An 18,885-nucleotide genomic window follows, 5' to 3' on the forward strand; every position below is an offset into this window, starting at 1 on the left:
ACAATTAGAATACAAATAATCTACAATTTATCTACAAAATATCTACAAACTGGGTACATTAAATTTTTATATCCCAATTCCCATCCAATTGTAGCATAATTGTGATTTTTGACATAATTGCGTTTTTTCAGAAGATTTGTAGAAGTTTTAGTTGTTTTTTATTTTTGAAAATAGAAAATAAAGCATCTACAATCCGAAGATAAATAATCTACAATTTATCTATGATTTATCTACAATTTATCTACAATTTCTGGAACTATGTCTTCTTCTTCTTCTTCGAGTTTCAATCTGAAATTAAGTCAAAACCAAGTCTAATCGTCACCAAAACCCCTCAAAATTGAGATATAAACTCCAAACCATATTCCCGATTATTTTCAACAACACCCAATCCAAACAAATAATGATTTTTGAAAACCCAAATTTGAATTCAAAGCTTTCAAGCTTTTTAATGGCTATCAATGGTGGAAAATATATGGAAGAATAGATGAAGATGAAGAACAGAAATCTCCTTTCCGTTTCAAAATTACTCAGCTTCGAGATCTCGTTTCCGTTTCAAATTTTGAATTTAATGTAGAATAAATCAATCCCAGATTCTCTTCCTGATTTTTCGCGCGCTAATAATGGAAGATTCAGCCATAATAAACGAATGGTATATAAATTGTAGGAAAACTGTGGACTGGGCGGGTAATATACATACTATGCACATATTTGGTAATAAGGTTTCATATATGGTTTAGTTAGGAAAAAATCCCTTTTAAATTCATAGCTCATATCTAGTCCTTATAACCTTAGCCAATTAGTTAAATAACATAATAGTTCATGACCCTTCAACCTTAGTCTAGTATCCTTTAAAAATGAAATTGAGGTGCGCCGCGCCAAACGAAATCACAAATTTCGTGGCCCTCTTTAATTACTTCCATTAAAATACTTAGAAATCGGGACGCGCCATTTAGCGAATTTTCATGGCCTCCCGCAAAGTTATCAACCCGTTAGTTGCTTTAGGCGCGTATTTTAATAATCTACTTTCCTAAATTCGGGTGCACATTTATGTGACCTAAATCCAAATCCCAACGGTGTTAAAATATGTCAAAAACCATGGGTGCATTTATGTGACGTGGTTCGAGACGTATTTTAATAACGTTGCAATTCTCCTTAAAATTAAATAAAAGCGGTAAATAATTTAAAATTACACTATAGGTTGAAACATGTGTTAAAATCAGGTAATAGGCCAATTATGATAGTTTAAGCGACCGTGCTAGAACCACGAAATCCGGGGGTGCCTAATACATTCCCCGGGTTAACAGAATTCCTTAATCAAGAATTTCTGGTTCGCAGACTTCACTTGGAAAGTCGAAAATTTTCTCAATTTGGGATTCAAAATAAACCGGTGACTTGGGACACCAAATAAATTATCCCAAGTTGCGACTCCGATAAATAAATAAACCTATTTCGAATAATGTCACTTAAAGTGGAAAAACTTCCTTATACACTATCCTTCTTCGGAATGGTGCGTAAAAAAGAAGGTGTGACACTTAGTACTTAGAACACAAATATTGGCAAATGCAACATAAATAAATAACTCCTGACACTGCAAGGTCCAAAGTGCAAAAGCAGGTTCTTTCTACTTTTTCTTTTTTTAGTAAACCTTCAAGAAGTTGAATTTATTTAAAAATCCTAGCGATCTGTGGGGAAAAATATGGAATCAACTAAGGAATTTAAAGGATGGAATGCCTAGTGCTTTAATGTTGAATGTTAGAATATTTACAATGAATTAATAAAAACTTAATTAAGTCTGCTTCTGAGATTAAGCTAAACAAATATCCACGTAGATTGCCACATGGCATATTTTAAAAATAATTTGGAGCGTGTATTGTACTAGAGCGTGTAGGGAATATAGTTCATGGGTTTTCAGGGACGTGTGATAATTTAGGTAGCCAACTGACAAAAATTGTATAGCTTAGGCGAGTTTTAAGGTATTAACTCTATTTTTTTTAGCATTTGTGTCTGGACAAGTGGAGCATGTTAAACTGCTTTTTACGATGAATGATTTGAAGCAGTTAAAAACAAACTAACGTAGAAGTACACTACAAACTATCCTAGTCTTAGGAGGCAGAATAAGTTCAAAAGTGTTTAAACCGCAGCCTTTAAACGATCTACCGTCAAATAACAATGATTCAGAGTAGAATAACAAGAGCTGGCTAGAATCCTTCTGCATGCAATCCAGCCCGTGCTCTGTATTTGTATATAAAAATCTGCAATTACAAAAATTTACACCTACCAAATTCATGAAAACAAATAGACGCAGTTACACTGAAATGCCGTTCAACAAACAAGTAATAATGAGCTATCACACTGTTTCAGTTATTGACTTTCTTAACTGAACATCACAGCAGCGGTGTAAACCCAAAAATATCACAAAATTAAACTGAATCACTTACAATCTCACAATATGGCACACGCACAGATGCTTTTCTTTGGAATCTCGTCAATCTTCTTTTCTGTTATATAAAGAAAAGTTTCAGCAGCTAAAAAAGAAAGGGTACACCATGAATTATTAACACCACAATGCTGACTGAAAATAATCATCAACTATATGAAAACAGGCACAGGATTGGACTTACACATATCTGCGAATAAATAAACTTTACAAGAAAAAATGCATGGCTAGGGGTCAAGGGTGTGGCAAGGTGAGGCCCGGTCCTGTGTATCTAATCCTCAACTCAGCATTAGAACAAAGTGGGTTCATGTCACGATCAGAAAGTGCGAATCTAATTTTAAGTACAGCTATTGAAGCTTAACATATACGAGAGACAAGTATTTCCTGAATACCACAACTTCAGCATTAGACAAAAATAGACATCCGCCAAACATAACCAGAGGTATTAATGAAAGAGCTAACTCGAGCGTAATTTTCAAAAACAAAAATCCACTGGGATAGGATTCAGTTAAGCACCTTAACATGTATATATAAGCAACCACACTTCAACAGGAAAGGCCAATCTGTTAGCACATTTAGATCTTCAGAAAATTCAGCAATCAGGCCAACCACAACAGCCAACAGGACTTGCTTCTTTGGACGCAAGAAGAACGAGAAACATAAAGATATACCACAAACATACATTAATGAAGGTCATTTATCGATGTGTTTCCTTCTTCGTAGTTAGCTCCAGCATAGTATACACTTATGTTGATTCCTTTAATATACTTTTAACTTTACTCTCTGTAATACCCCACCCACCAAGTTAACATCCGAAGCTACCATTGCCCACCTGATGGTGGTAAAAAGAAATAAGATTAAGCAAACAAATTATTGACTAAACCCAATAGCAAAAAAGAGTCATCTAAATCTATATAAAAATATTTCTAGTCTTGTAGGCTCATGAATATGATAATAACATGGAATGTCTCAGTAAAAATAATTAATAAAGTAAAAGATGCTTTACATAGAAGACCTAATCTCCTGAGTCTCCCCAATATAGTGTCTAGTGGTGTTTTGGCAAGTTTCCTGGACCATCTCATTTTTTAAACCTTTTTTGGTGAATATCAATTCTAATTTTGTTTGTTCTTGTTCTATACAAGCATCACCACAATTTATACTCTCTTGATCAACATAATCACAATATCACTTACAAGCATGGTATATTTAAGAGATGAAACATGGTATATCCAAGAATGATACTCATTCAGTCCCAATTTATGTGACGGTATTTTCTTTTTAGTCTGTCCCAAAAAGAATGACACCTTCTATATATAAAAATAATTTTACTTTAAGCTTCTCATTTTACCCGTAATGAGATGATTTATAGCCACACAAATATCTATAACATTTTTGGACCACAAGTTTCATAAGTCTTTCTTAAACTCTGTACACAGTCAAACACCATCATGTAAATTAGAACTGAAGAAATAATGTTTTTTTCTACATGTAGCATTTATTGAATTAGGTGAAATTAGACTTGATTAAGCATGCTCTTAAATGTAAGCTAATAGTAATTCCAACTATGTCAGGATACGCAACTATAATTAATATTTTGTAGGAAATTTCCCTAGTTGCTTTTAATTTAAGGTAGGCTTGGACCGCTTGGTAAGTCGGTATGGAGCAACTCTTGCATATGTGGATTATGAATCACTTGAAGTTGGAGGCATATGAAACCCTATACTGTATGACATAAGCTAGATTAAGGTTTTCAACTAGATCCTCAGGTCAAGCAGCTATCGAATATACAGTTCAATTTGTAGCAAACGCATTTGACCTCTTTTAAAATGAAGAAATACCATGCAAGCTTAAACGTAAAAGATCAGTGATTGAGTCTCCGTCATTCGAAAAATTAATTAAGTATTGTATCTATGATAGTTACAATGAGGTTCTAACTTCATATTCTCTGTTCCAAACGCAAAAAAATTCAGTACTCCATATGAAAGACCGCAACCAAAACTACATATTTGAAAATCTTACTCCACGGCAAGAGCCATAGCAATCATCAATTTTGGCAAGTACCATAGACATTTTCTTATAAAGTAATTAGGCGAGAACCATTAAACAGCAATATGTTTAAAATATGGTATGTAGAACTTACTATATTGCTAAACATTCAAGATATTGAAAAGGAGACAGAAGAATTTTTTTTTTTTTCCTCTATTTTTCTGAACACAAATATTTAGTTAAGTTAGCTAACAGAATCACCAATATCCTAAAAACCAAACACATCATACAAAGGGGAAAACCAGTACATATTGTCTGCAAATCTAGTAAGGGGAACCTACCTGATTTTGATTTACCTACAGATGGCTGTACAACAGCATGCATGGTAATCACACCATTAGGTAGCTCGCCGAAAGGCGTTTTACATTGACCAACAGTCTTGTTGTTTTCCAAAATTTTCCCAGCACTTATCAACTTTACATCATTTGCTGCCTTGGGTGCAATTCTTTTATCTGCCAGGAAAGCATGACAACTATATCTCAGCAAAACAGAGCTCAGATAGACAAAGGTAACAAGAACCTCTCTCTCTCTGTGTGTGTGTGTGTGTGTATCTTAAAAAGGACCTTATGCCAGTCCCAACCTTTTTAGATAATAGTAAGCTAATAGAATGAAATTTGCCAAACATTGTAGGTTATAAAAGATTTTGACATCAATATACTTTCTTGCATGACATAAAGCGAAATAGGGATAGCCAAATTGCAGGTTATAACCAATTCATCTCAACCAAAATTCTTATACTGAGATGATCATTCTGCCGTCCAGTGAGGGTTGGGTTTCCAAAAGACTTGGATTTTGGTCCCATTTTGGTAGACTTAAATACTGAACTTAAACTCCTTTCTAAAATTTTTTTAATATCAACCAGCTATGCTTCAATCTCAAGTTAGTTAGGGTCGGCTATATAAATCCTCTTCATCCATCTCTATTTAGGTCCAATTTATTACAATAACAAATAATTCTTTAAGACGTTCTCTAAATCGAACACCTATCTCTACATGGATACAAATCTCTTACCAGAATAAGAAACTTTTGAGGAACACCGGGCTTAATATAGTAACAACTGAACTTTAATCCCAATTACCTAGTATCTCCTATATATTCTTGCTTCCATCATGTTCCTTTCATAACTAAATCCATATTGATTCCAAGAAATTTTAATCTTTTGAGACAGCTTCCTCCAAGTGATTTTAAATCCTTTTAGTTCCTTTCCTAACTAAAAATCCTGTCAATTAAATTCAGAAAACGTTATAGATTTTCAATTTAGATGTAGACGCAGTTTTAAATGTTGACCGACTAGTTTTTCAATATGAACCTAAAAGTTTTGTTATCACTAAAAGATTCCTTGTATGACATTTTGTTAACAATTAATGTTCACTTTGACAATTATATATTTATATTTATCATCTAGTGTTACCCTCTCAAAGACGGAGCTCATAGGTGATAACACGCAAGATTAGCCCATTGGTGCCTACATTAAAGCGTCACCTAAGTGAGGCGAAGTGCAAAACCTAGGCTTCACCTAGCTTCAGGGCTTGAGTGTTCCTCAACCGAACAATTAACAACTCTAGGCCAAACCATCTCATGACCTTCTCTCATTTTACTCTATATGCTACTTGCACCTTCTGTTAGACAAGGTCATCACTAATTTTGTCTAATCTTGTATCGCCACACGTTCATCTTAATATCTGCATGACATTCATCTTGGGATATGGTAGGCCTCAAATGTAATAATTTCTAATCTTGTCCAATCCTGTATAACCTACCTTCATCTTATTGTCAATATTGATATATTTGGCCTCATATGTAATGATCTTTAATCTTCCAAAATCTTGTATATCCGTGCATGCATCTTAATATTTGCATTTCTACGACATTCATCTTTGCAATATGTTGGGTTTTAGACGTGCAGCATTCAACCCCATCTTGCATTACTAGTCTCAAAATCATTCTAAAAAACCATTCTTTAAGTACATTCATCGGTTTCATTATTGGCTGACTTGGGTTCTCTATCTTTGGGTAATGAGCTCAAATGTTGCATTTTTTTTCCTTTTATAAAATAGAAGGCTTGATTCATACCACCGACACATTCTAATATCCCAATTTGACAACTATGAGCCCAGAACAAATGAAACTTAAGCAAATAACTTGATTCGGAAGTCACGAGTTTAGAGAATCTTCTATTCACATTAAAGGCAAAAACAGGACAATCGATTGACCAAATCAGGGTCCTAAATCTTACATCAGACATACTCAACCTAAATTACTTCATCAAAAAAAGAACATAATCAACCTAAATTCAGGTGAATATGTTTTACTATGATATTTTGGCTGAGAAAAGTCAATGAGTTGACATCCGTTTCTACTTTCTCCACAAAATACAACTAGTAGAGAAAATACCAATAATGCAGTCACTAGTATGTTATTCTTTTCCTTTCAAAAAGTAGTTGCCAATGTGGTATAAGTGTGGGCAGGGATGTGAAGGAGCATCATTAGAAGTAGAATATTTAAACCTTGACTTACTTAATATACCATGTGTAAAAATAATTAAGACCTCCATAAAAAGAATGTTAGCATGTAATTCGTAAAATTTCACAAAATTGAACATTTGTTGATTAAATGAAGGATGCAAAATTATACTAGCAAGATGATTTATTTTTCTTCTAATCAAGATGATATACAAGGTTAATCAGCAGCTTTCTCAACAACTATTATAAAGCATGTGACTCATTTCCCATATTGGTTTAGCATCTCGACCCATTAGTTGAACCAATCCAATTCGTTTATAGTACAGTAGCATATCAACATATGCATTGACTCCTTAGCATGTCTTGTGTTCACATGGTTAATTCAGATTACTCTGCCAGTGGAGGACTGGAATACATGAAAGAAATAGAGGGATAGGAGAGACTTCCTCTGTGATAATCTCATATTTGTTAGTGGAGAATTCGCAACGGAAGAGAAATTGAGAAGATCTGTGACCAAGTAAATACAAGAATTTTCTATTGGGACTCCAAACAAGAGAAGAATATTCTCTCTTCAACTTCCTTTTTTTCCCTTTCCTGAAGATGAAGCTACAATACTATTGGGGCACTCTTCATGTTCTCGGACAAACTACAAAGACAGAAAGACGAACCTAGATGAATTAAGCATGCATCATAATGTGAAACCAAAAAAAAAAAAAGGAAACAGATTCAAGAGCAACATTGCAGCTAATCGATGTGAACTTTAGGCCATTTGCACATTAGCCTTATCAATTAAAATGTCACACAAAATCAATGGTTTAATTGCAAAAAAGGAATCAAAATCACCACCAGCAACAATTAAATGCAAACCAAAAAAAAAAAAACACTTTCCAACAGTTATTTGGAATACTGATTGTTACGGTGCTGGTATCATTAGATTTATGAGTATTATAGCGTTTCTATTTGGACCCTGTTTTCCAGCTTCCAGCAACAATTAGAAAATTCTAGGAAAAGCGTTTCGATCATACTAAGCTATCCCTCCAAGCATGAAACAAGTAATTTTTATGTACTGACCTTTGGGCCATTCGGCGACAATTCTCTCTTTAAGCATAGCTATCGTGGAAGCCGGTGAGCAGCGAAACGGACCCACGTCTGATCCATCGAACAACCGAAATTTAACTTCTAACAAGTCCTCCTCCGGCATTTGTAATCGCCCTCCACCCTCTTTCCTCTTTACTTTTTTCACCTCCCAAACCTAAATAATAAGTGCCAGTATATAGAGAGCAAAGATTATAGAAAATTGAAGTATTATTCAGCTTGATTGCATTGAATTGAAGCTGGACCAAAACGAATTACAGTAAGAAAGCTAAAATAAAGAGAGAGAAATTGGGGAACCCTAGAGCGAACGTGAAAGAAAAGAGAGTATGTGACTGAAGTCCATCGAGGGTATGAAGATATGTTAATTATGTATGTGACAGTTACGTATCTATGACTATAGTATATGTATATGTATATGTATATGTATGTATGTATATATGTGTCAATCGGTTTTTTTCTTTATTTTTTAACTTTTTTGGAAGTGCTCTTCAATCACTTTCTGTTTTGGAGTTGGGAAAGTGAGATTCCGCGTTAAGAATCTTGTCAGTGATTTTCAGAGTTACCGTCAATTGTTCTTTGACCTTTTCCGAAAGTATTATTTATTGCATGTTCGGCCATCTTCTAAAATCCATTTATTTTGAGAAATATTTTTTTAAAAAATAATTTATATTTGATTAATCAATTTAAAAATAACTTTTGAATAGCAATTATATCTGTAATTGAATAACTATAAGTCAACCCTTCTAGATGTTTCGACGCTTGATTCTCGAATAGGATTGAATCTAAGATGAATGCTTGGTTTATCTGCTATTTTTGGTCAAACTTTTAAAAAGTACTTTTAAGTGTATTTTTCTCAAAAATATTTATGGGAAAAAACTACTTTTTTCTGTTTCTCAGAAAATGTTTCTGCTTCTACTCAAAATCACTTTTTTCTTTCAAAAAGTTTGGCCAAACACCTCAATTTTGAGGAAAAAACACTTTTGACAAAAAAAGTATTTTTAGCCAAGAAAAAAGCTTGGCCAAACGGGCTATAGAAAGAGTAACATTCTCCATGGCGTGGCCTTTTTTCTTTAATTTGGACACCACGAAATAATTATTATTTAGGTTTAGATTTGTGTAATTATAAGAGTATAAGTATTATTGGAAAGTTACTAGAGATGGTAACATTGAGAAGAACAAATAATGAGCAAACAAGACAAAATAGTTAAAATAAGAGAGTTTTTTTGGATAGGAAAAATCGATTCAAGGCACGCTATCAAGTGTAAATGGTAATGTGATATTTTATTCGTGAGATAACGAATCGTTCGAGAATTTTCTAATGTGCACTTAAAAAAAAGTTCTACAAAATTCTTAAATCTCTCAAGCGCTTTTGTAGGAATTTAGAATGAGCTCATAAAAAGAATTTTATAATGAGCTGATATGAGACCGTAGAAGAAAGTGAAATAATAAAAAGATCACAGGATGCAAAACGTCAAGTAATAAATTTCTGCATGTAAATTGGTATTTATAAAGATTCAACAACGTATCTAACATTACCTTTTAATCAATGGATGTACCGTGGTAATATCCGCATAAAAACGAGCACAAGCTTGTACAATATTTAATAGTAAAAATTGTACGGGGCGCCCTATTTGGTCGCCTTCATTTAACTTATACCCATTTTTTTAAAAACTTTTAACTTGTACCCACTTCTTGAATAACTTCAGCTCCCTTTCTCCTCCTTCGTTTTCTTCTTCTCAACAAAAGACAAAATGCAGAGCCTATTTTTTTTTATTGGTCTTGCATCGAAAACTTCAGTCTGCTCATGTTACTTACTCCACTAGCTTTGTATGAAGCGGAGACCATACTATATTTCTTGTAATTTTGATGATTGCTGCTGCTATCCGTATATTTTGTTATTTAAATACCTGCTAACTATATTCCACTAGCTTTAAATGAAGCTGTGACCACACTTTATTTCTTGAGCTTTCGATCATTCTGCTGCTGTCCATATGCTTCTGTTGTTAACAGTCCATGTGTTTTGGTTTTGCTAGCTATGCAATAACTTACTACTATAATAGATAACCATCCTGATTCAGTTGTTGTAACTGACTATAGTTCTGGTTAATCTTTTGTTAGCGATACAATCCATATCTTAAGTGTCTAGTTCTGTTGCAGACTAATAAAGCTTAAAGCTAACATAACAGTGAAGATGAGTATCATGTGTTATGTGCATTACAGAGAGGGAGTTAAAAAGTAGCCAATTACAACACAAAAACTTCAGCTCTAGAGCTGAAGTTTCCCAGTTACAACACAAAAACTTTAGCTTACAACACAAAAACTTCAGTTCTAGAGCTGAAGTTTCTCAGTTACAACACAAAAACTTCAGTTCAAGTTACAACACAAAAACTTCAGCTCAAGAGCTGAAGTTTCCCAGTTACAACACAAAAACTTCAGCTTAAGAGCTGAACTTCAAGCCCGGCTACTAGAATGCTGAAGTTTTGCGTGATTGCCTTTGCTACTTCAGCCCCGTGTGCTGAAGTTATGTGAAAAAGCGGGTACGCTTGCAATTTTTTTTGCAAAGCAGACACAAGTTAAGATGTGGCACAAAAAGCGGGTAGAGATGCAAATGCCCCTATTTAATTTGACTTCGAGGAGATTTAGAGCCCGTTTGGACACACACAAAAAAATCCCCTTTTTTAAGAAATTTTCACTTTTTTTTTCGAAATCAACGTTTGTTCATAAAATTTTCAATTTTCACTTGAAGATGCATTTTGGAAATTTTCGAAAATTTGGAAAACTCCAAAAAACTGTTTTTCAAAATGTTTACTCAAATCACTTACAAAACTTCAAAAACAACCTAAAATTCTATGCATGTCCAAACACAACTCTAAACTTCAAATACCATTTTCACTTGAAAAAGTTTTTCACCCTTTTTTGGAATTTTACAATTCTTATATCCAAATGCCCACTTAATCTCCTTGTGAAAATCAGTACCGACTAATACTTCCTCCGGTCCACTTTAATTGATTTTTTTGTATATTTTTATATGTATTAAGGAATTTATCTTTTAGCATTAATTAACAATAAAAATGACCTTATTAACCTTAATTCGTTCATTGAAAATATAACAATACTCCTAGGCTCTTTACTTCAATGGCAGCTTTGAAAATAAAAAAGTTAATTCCTTCTTAAAATCTGAAAAAATCAAATATTGTGGACCACAAGAAAAAAGGTTAAATTTTCTAAAACCACTATTGTTTAGTGGCTATTAACTTCCTATAGCTATCATATACATAATTACTTCCTATAACTACTATTCAGTTGTTATGGTAATGTATTCGATGTATTCACGCTGCTATATTCATGAATACAACAACAAAAAGCGCCTAAAAATCAGGGTAGTCCAGTTGTACGCGCATGTATTCACATGTACTCGCGTTGCTGTATTCATGAATACAGCAGTGAAAAGCGCCTATAACCAGGGCAGTCCGTACGCCCATGTATTTATATGTATTCGCACCATGTATTCTTGAATACAGTAATGCAATCACCTTAAAAATAGGTATGTCCGGCTGTCTAAGAGAGAAGGAAAACATAAATAGCGTATTTCATGCCTTATTCCATGCCTCAATGGTAGTATATACCATAAATATTTATTTTGCTATAAAATATAAAAGGTAGCTATAGAAAATAATATTTTAAAATGACTTTGGTTATAATAAATAGGATGTATACCTTTGCTATAGGAAGTAAAATTTTCAAAAATCAATTAAAGTGAACCAAAGGGAGTACTACATTTGGCTACTCATAAATGATATTGGTAAAAGTTACCTGGAACAGAATGTGAAACAAAAATGCGAGTATTAATACATAGTTTTAAACTAAAATGCAACTAACCCTCATAATAATAAGAATTGTTTTTATTTTATGTAACAAATAAATAAATATTTACATTATACGTCGTATACTAATAAGTAATATATCAACAAAATATTCAACAAGAAATAATATCTGCATTATGCACTCTTTGTATTGCTAATTTCTGCAATGGTAATTCTTGTACTACAATCTCTTCAATGCCAATATAGGCATCGTTAATCCTTGCATAATTTGTCTATTAAGTCAAACGAACCCCAAATGTATCTACTACTTTCTCTATTCTATTTTGTATAATTGTATCTTTTAGCACATAAAAATAATAATAATAATAATAATAATAATAATTATATTATTTATTGTTAGCTGTCATGGATATGAAATCAAAGCTAAGAAGAACAATCTAGAAGAAGAGGAAATTAGATAGGAACTGCTTGCATTTCTGAAGAAGGCAACTGTACAAAGTGGACTACTGCTTATAACAACCTAACCGACTTACTTAACTGTCAACTAACTAACTCTCTAACTCTAGTTTAATATTACATTAAAGTTAACTATAGTTAACTACTAGCTTATTCCTCAGCTGCTGATTAACACTCCCCCTCAAGCTGATGGTTGATACAATTTCTTCAACCCCATCCTGTTCAGCAGATGCTCATGTTGAGCTTTTCCCAAACCTTTGGTAAGTATATTTGCTAGTTGATCTTCAGTGTTAACATACTCTGTTTTTAGTAGACCTTGACTCAGCTTCTCTCTCACAAAGTGCCAATCTATGTCAATGTATTTTGTCCTCTCATGGAAGATTGAATTTGCTGCAATTTGGATTGTTGCTTTACAATAACATGCAGAGTTATAGGAAGTTCAACTTTGACACCAAGTTCACTGAACAATCCTACTAGCCAGGTGACTTCTGTTGCACATGATGCCATGCTCCTAAACTCAGCTTCAGTAGAGCTTCTAGATACTATACTTTGCTTCTTGGATTTCCAGGATATTAATGCACTTTCAAACTTTACCAAAATACCCTGTGACTGATCTCCTAGTTTGTATACATGCCCCCCAATCTGAGTCACAAGGGTACTTAATTGATTTAAAGATTCTACAGGCAAGAACAGCCTTAGTCCCAAGAGCCTCTTTTATGTACCTTACAACTCTTAGTGTTGCTTCCATGTGAGACCTTTTATGACAATACATATACTGACTAAGAACCTCAACTACAAATGCAATATCAGATTTTGTCATAGTGAGATACAAGGATCTTCCAATGAGTCTTTGATAAGCACCAGGATTGTCAAGAACTTCATCTACCTAAGTGTTGTCATTTTTGAAGCAATTATCTACTCCACTGAAGTTAACTTCTGATTCAGCTCTAGTGGTGTTCCAGCTAGTTTTGCACCACTCAAACCTGACTCAGAAATTAATTCTAGGGCATATTTCTTTGGCACATAAGAATTCCTCTTTTGGAACTTGCAAACCCAATCCCTAAGAAGAACTTAAGTTCTCCTAGATCCTTCATTTTGAACCTCTTCTTGAGGTTTGATCTTGTACTACATAATAGATGTTGGTTGTTCCCAGTGATCAGAAGATCATCAACATATACCAATATGACAACTATATCATCACCAACCTTCTTTATAAACAAAGAGTAATCATAGTGACTTTGTTGAAAGCCTAGGTTGAGCAGGGCTTCTGTCAACTTCATATTCCACTGTCTAGGTGCCTACTTAAGCCCAAAAGGAGATTTATGTAGTTTGTAGACCTTCATATGAGTCTCCCCCTATCTAGCAAACCCCTCAAGCAATTGCATATAGACTTCTTCATTGAGATCTCCATTGAGAAAGGCATTGTGGACATCCATTTGAAAAATCAACCATTGTCTTGAGGCTGCTAAGGCAATAACAGACCTAACAGTCACAATTTTGGCCAAAGGGGAGAAAGTTTCTCCATAATCCAAGCCTTCCTTCTAACTATAACCTTTAGCCACTAGCCTAGCTTTGAACCTCTCTACTTCACCAGATGCTTTGTACTTAATCCTGTAAACCCACCTGTAACCAATAGGGGTCTTCCCAGGTGGAAAATCTACGATACTCCAAGTGTGATTATCCTCTAAAGCTGCAATCTCTAGCTTCATTGCTGATATCCACTTAGGATCAACTGCAGCTTCTCTAAAGGAAGTTGGTTCTGAAAGAGCTGAATAGGCTGCAAGGGCTTGCTTATAGGATGGAGTGACATAAGAGTAGTCCGCATAGGAAGATATAGGGTAAGTGCACTTAGAGTCTTTAGAGATAGTGACATAGTCTTGCAGCCACAAAGGTGGCTTGCTTGGTCTAAATGATCTTCTGTGTTCAGTAGGAGGCTCATCAGCTTGTTGAGGAAACACATGTGTATTGTGACTGACATTAGGCAATTGACCAACAACAAAAAGGGTTATAAAAACAACTTCTTCTGAGTTTGTTGTAGAGTGAGGGGCTCTCTAAGAGGAGTATGTAGGCAACTGATTTAAGCTGGTGTCAATGGACATCTCTGTTGCTTGTGGTGCAGGAAAATGAGAAGTGATGTTGCTCAGAGTATCTAGGAAAGGAAATACAAGACTTCCAGTGGATGTTGCATGCTTGAAGGGAAAAATATTCTCCTGAAACACAACATTCCTATTGACTATAAATGATCTTGAATGCAGAGTGTACAACAAACCCTTTTGAGTGGAGGAGTATCCTAAGAACACAGCAGGTATTGCTCTGGGTGAGAACTTATCCAGCACTTGAGGACTGGTGGCATAACATAAGCAGCCAAAAACTCTGAGATGAGACAATGAAGGAGGGTATGGTGATTTGTATCCAACAACTTTAGAAGGCAGTCGATTAAGTAAGTATACTGTCATAGCAACACATTCTCCCCAAAATCTTAAAGGTACTGCAGCCTGAAATCTGAGTGATCTAGCTATTTCCAAGATAGTCCTGTGTTTCCTTTATGCCACCCCATCCTATTGGGGTATATAAACAAATGTGCTTTGATGTAAAATACCAAGATTAGATAACAGACACTTAAACTCAGTACTGGAAAATTCACTTCCATTATCAGTTCTTAGAACTTTTACAATAGTAGAGAAAACATTCTTTGCTTGATTGAGAAAATCTCTTAGAACTACAATAGCATCTAACTTAGAATGTAATAAGAATATCCAAGTATAACTTATATAGTCATTAACTATGGTGACAATATATCTCTTACCATCATGTGTGGACACTCTATAAGGTCCCTATATATCACAGTGAACTAGTTCAAATACTGATTTTGTAGTGGTACTGCTTAGCTGAAAGGGCAACTTGGTTTGTTTAGCTACAAGATTGACAATGCAATGATGAGAATCAACTGTTGTGAGTTTCCTTAGTGCTTCTACTCTCTTTATTATATCTAAAGGAGCATGTCATAACCTTCTATGACATAAAGTGCTAGAAACAGAAGTACATGAAGAGAGTGACATAGTATTTATTGTGTTAACACACTTATTTGTTGCATGATGTAGATCTTCTTTTGAGGTGCCTCCTTGCAAAATGTACATCTCATGTTATTCTCTACCAATCCCCTTCACATGACCACTGAAGAGGTCCTGAAAAATACAGAAGTCAGGGAAGAATTCAACCATACACTTTAGCTCTTTAGTGAGTTTTGAGACTGACAGTAAGTTGAACTTAAAGTCAGAAATGTACAGAACATTAGAGATCTCCTGGTTACTTAATACACAAGTGCAACATGTGTTGACACTAACACAACATTTCCAGTAGGCAAATATACTTTGTTTGCTTCTGTATTTGAAAGTGGTCTATGAGTATGTAGCATCTCTAAACTTGAAGTCATGTGATTTGAAGCCCTAGTGTCAACTATCCACTTACTATTGACACATTGAGACATAAAAGTATTCATATGGTTTAGAATACCTGCTGTAGCACCTTTGTTGGATGTGTCTGATCCTTCTGAATTCCCTTTAGAAAGTAGATGAATAATTTGTTGATATTGCTCAGGAGTGAAAACATGAGCTGGATATGGCATTTGCTGGATGAGAGCAGGTTGACTCATTTGTTGTGTTGTACCTAAGTTAGATGATCCACTTTCTCTAGATTGTTGATTGACAGTAGGTGTCACATTGGTTGCCATATTACATCTCTCTGCACATGTAATTTCTGCATTGCCTGCATAATTGGTTGTCCTGAACTAATTCCTTTTCTTTTGGCTTTGAAGTTAGAAGGATATCCAATCAATTTGTAACAATTTTCTTTTGTTTGTCCCTTATAGTGACAATATTCACATTGAACTTGACTCCTTATGAACTTATAATTCCCAGCATTATTCACATTCTTACTGCTATATAGGGTTGTACTCTCCAAAGCCTCAGTAACCTGAGCAACTTGTGTTGTGCTTGTGAGGTTTCTTTGACTTTCCTGATCTACTAACAAAGAATATGCTTTGTTTATACTAGGGAGAGGAGACATCATCATGATCTGAATCCTTTGAGAATAGGACTCATTCAACCCAATGAGAAATTGAAGAAGTCTTTGATACTCAAAGTGATGGGCATATTGTTTAGATTCAGTACAAGGACAACTAGGATAAGGCATGAGGGAATCAAACTCATCCCACAACTCTCTAAGCCTTGAGAAGTAGTCGGTTACAGTCATAGTCCCTTGGGTCAGTGTGTGAACTTTCTCTATACAAATACAGTATTCTCGAACCATTTACTTTATCAAACCTCTCTTTCAAATCCTCCCAAACTCCATGAGCACTAGATGCATACAATACATTACTCTACAACCCTGGTCTCACAGCATTCATTATCCATGAGAGACCTATAGCATTAACTTTCTCCCATAGATCATGAAGCTCAGGCTCAAATTTAGACTTAGGAAATATGCTATCGACAAAACCTAGTTTACTTTTACCTAGCAAGCCAATTCTCATTGCACGACTCCACAAGGCATAATTGTCTGATCCAATAAGTTGAAGAGAAATCAGAAAACTACCCGGTGTATCTGTTGGTTTTGAAATGTAGTAGTTCCAACCGTGAAATTACCAGTAGTTGAAGTTGTGGCAGTGTGTTCATCTCCGATCGCCATTGTTGACTAAGAAATAGCTTCAGAGTAAGTAGCTTAAAAACCCTAGCTTCAATCGAAGGTTACTCTAGCTCAATTCAGCACTCAATTGCAGAATTGAAGTAACAGAGAAGACGAGATTTGCTCGCAAATTAGCTTAGATTTCAATGGTGGATCTGATACCATGTTAGCTGCCATGGATATGAAATCAAAGCTAAGAAGAAGAATAGGAAATCAGAGAGAAACCGCTTGCATTTCTGAAGAAGAATGCAATTGTACAAAGTCGACTACTACTTGTAACAACCTAACCGACTTACTTAACCATCAAATAACTCTTTAACTCTAGTTTAATATTACATTAAAATTAACTAGAGTTAACTACTAGCTTATTGCTCAGCTGCTGATTAACATTTAATATTTAACATAATTAATTTTAAAGTCATGCAAATATCATATTTTTAAAAAAATCTTAAATACGTGTCAGTCAAATAGTTTCCAAAAAAATTCATATCTATATATATTAAAGCAAGAAAGTTTGCCTTCTCATTTAGCTAAGTGGCAAGTTATTAAGAAGCCAAGTGACAATCTATTAATAAGACATTTGGCAACTTATTTCAATTAAAATAGATATTTTAATACATAGTTTTTCGGCTAATAAACACTCATTCATCCCAATTTTATCGCCTCTTTTCCAAAAAATTTTAGTTACTTAAAGTTAATTGTATGTGTTTTCAACTAAATAAATTAAAAAATACTAAAAATTACAAAAATACCACATCTTAAACAAAAGAACCGTGTTTTATATTTACTAAAGCTTCTTATCTCTATCTCTTCTTAAACAAAATTCCCAACTCTCATGTTAACTCAATGGTCAACATCACTTGGTCATGGAAGATGAGAAGAAACTCAACAACAAGAAATAGTGTATGTTTACAAAATCAGAAACGGGCTAAGACCTCCTCATATCAGAATGGTTATTATCTAAAATGGAGGGATTTCTACTTGAAAAAGATTCACAATTTTTCGATAGCAATTACATTTTATCATCTCCAACAAAATTCAATTCGAGGTATGTTTGTGCAGATGACTCTTCTCCTTAATTTTAGATATAAACCCTAAATTAGTTGCTTGGAATTTAAAATTTTCCCTTATATTTTATGGAGTGAATCACACATTTTCCTGCTCTTTTTATGAAAATTTCTTTTCCACAATGTTAATGCCCCTAAACACACGTATTTTATTTCTTATTTATAGCAAATAAAAAGATTATGCGAATATATACTATATACAATACATACATGTAGCAACCAAATTTTTTCATACTAAATTACTGCTTAGGGTATATATATATATATATATATATATATATATATATATATATATATATATATATATATATAGAGAGAGAGAGAGAGAGAGAGCGCTACATCGAGCATATTCTTTAGTACAGACAATCCTTTGATCAAATTTTCTCTAAGGCAAAATATGGTGGCAAAAGTTGACTATATCAGCGATATATCGAGTAACAAGATGAGTTGGAATTTGAACGTATGAGTCGTGAGATTGTGGCACGTTCTAGATCGCGTCAAACCAGACAACCCGTTGTCCCTTGAATTAATTATTCAAGACGAAAAGGTTTTTTTTTAGATGCATTTATTTTTTCCCGTATTTCGACTACAATCTCCATCTTCTGATTTGTACTATGGAATTCATCAGGTTCTGCGTGTATTTAATCAACTGCAATTTCAGTTTTTTATGGTCTAGATGGAGATATATTACTTATTCTATAATAAAAAGGTGCGTTCTTTTTATTTGTTTATCTGTCAACAAAGTAAAGAGGTGTTCGCTAAACATTAAACTAAATATTTTTTTCTAAAGTAGAAAAGAACTTTTATATACTTGA

General features: G+C 34.1%; 1 protein-coding gene across 3 annotated transcripts; it reads right to left on the bottom strand.

The window, feature by feature from the left end:
* Positions 262–8,404, bottom strand: LOC109227023 (membrane-anchored ubiquitin-fold protein 3-like). Of its 3 annotated transcripts, none has more exons than XM_019392029.1 (4): positions 8,017–8,404; positions 4,765–4,935; positions 2,439–2,498; positions 262–288 (listed from the first exon to the last, which is right to left on the bottom strand). In XM_019392029.1, exons 1-3 carry the CDS (start codon positions 8,144–8,146, stop codon positions 2,443–2,445), a joined length of 357 nt encoding a protein of 118 aa, XP_019247574.1. In that variant the 5' UTR covers positions 8,147–8,404; the 3' UTR covers positions 262–288; positions 2,439–2,442. The 3 variants fall into 3 exon arrangements, with proteins under 3 accessions (XP_019247574.1, XP_019247566.1, XP_019247558.1); XM_019392021.1 differs by lacking the exon at positions 262–288 and adding an exon at positions 2,128–2,232; XM_019392013.1 differs by lacking the exon at positions 262–288 and having other exon boundaries at positions 2,128–2,498; positions 8,017–8,403.

The sequence above is a fragment of the Nicotiana attenuata genome, chromosome 1, assembly GCF_001879085.1.
Source record: "Nicotiana attenuata strain UT chromosome 1, NIATTr2, whole genome shotgun sequence".
NCBI lineage: Eukaryota > Viridiplantae > Streptophyta > Magnoliopsida > Solanales > Solanaceae > Nicotiana > Nicotiana attenuata.

Bases quoted from the DNA above. Each gene is read 5' to 3' on its own strand.
- LOC109227023 (XM_019392029.1), bottom strand. From the start codon at position 8,146: ATGCCGGAGGAGGACTTGTTAGAAGTTAAATTTCGGTTGTTCGATGGA. The intron at 4,936-8,016 runs GTCAGTACATAA...CTTTCCTGGCAG, and splicing joins TGTCGCCGAATGGCCCAAAG to ATAAAAGAATTGCACCCAAG. The intron at 2,499-4,764 runs GTAGGTTCCCCT...TTTATATAACAG, and splicing joins TGTAGGTAAATCAAAATCAG to AAAAGAAGATTGACGAGATT.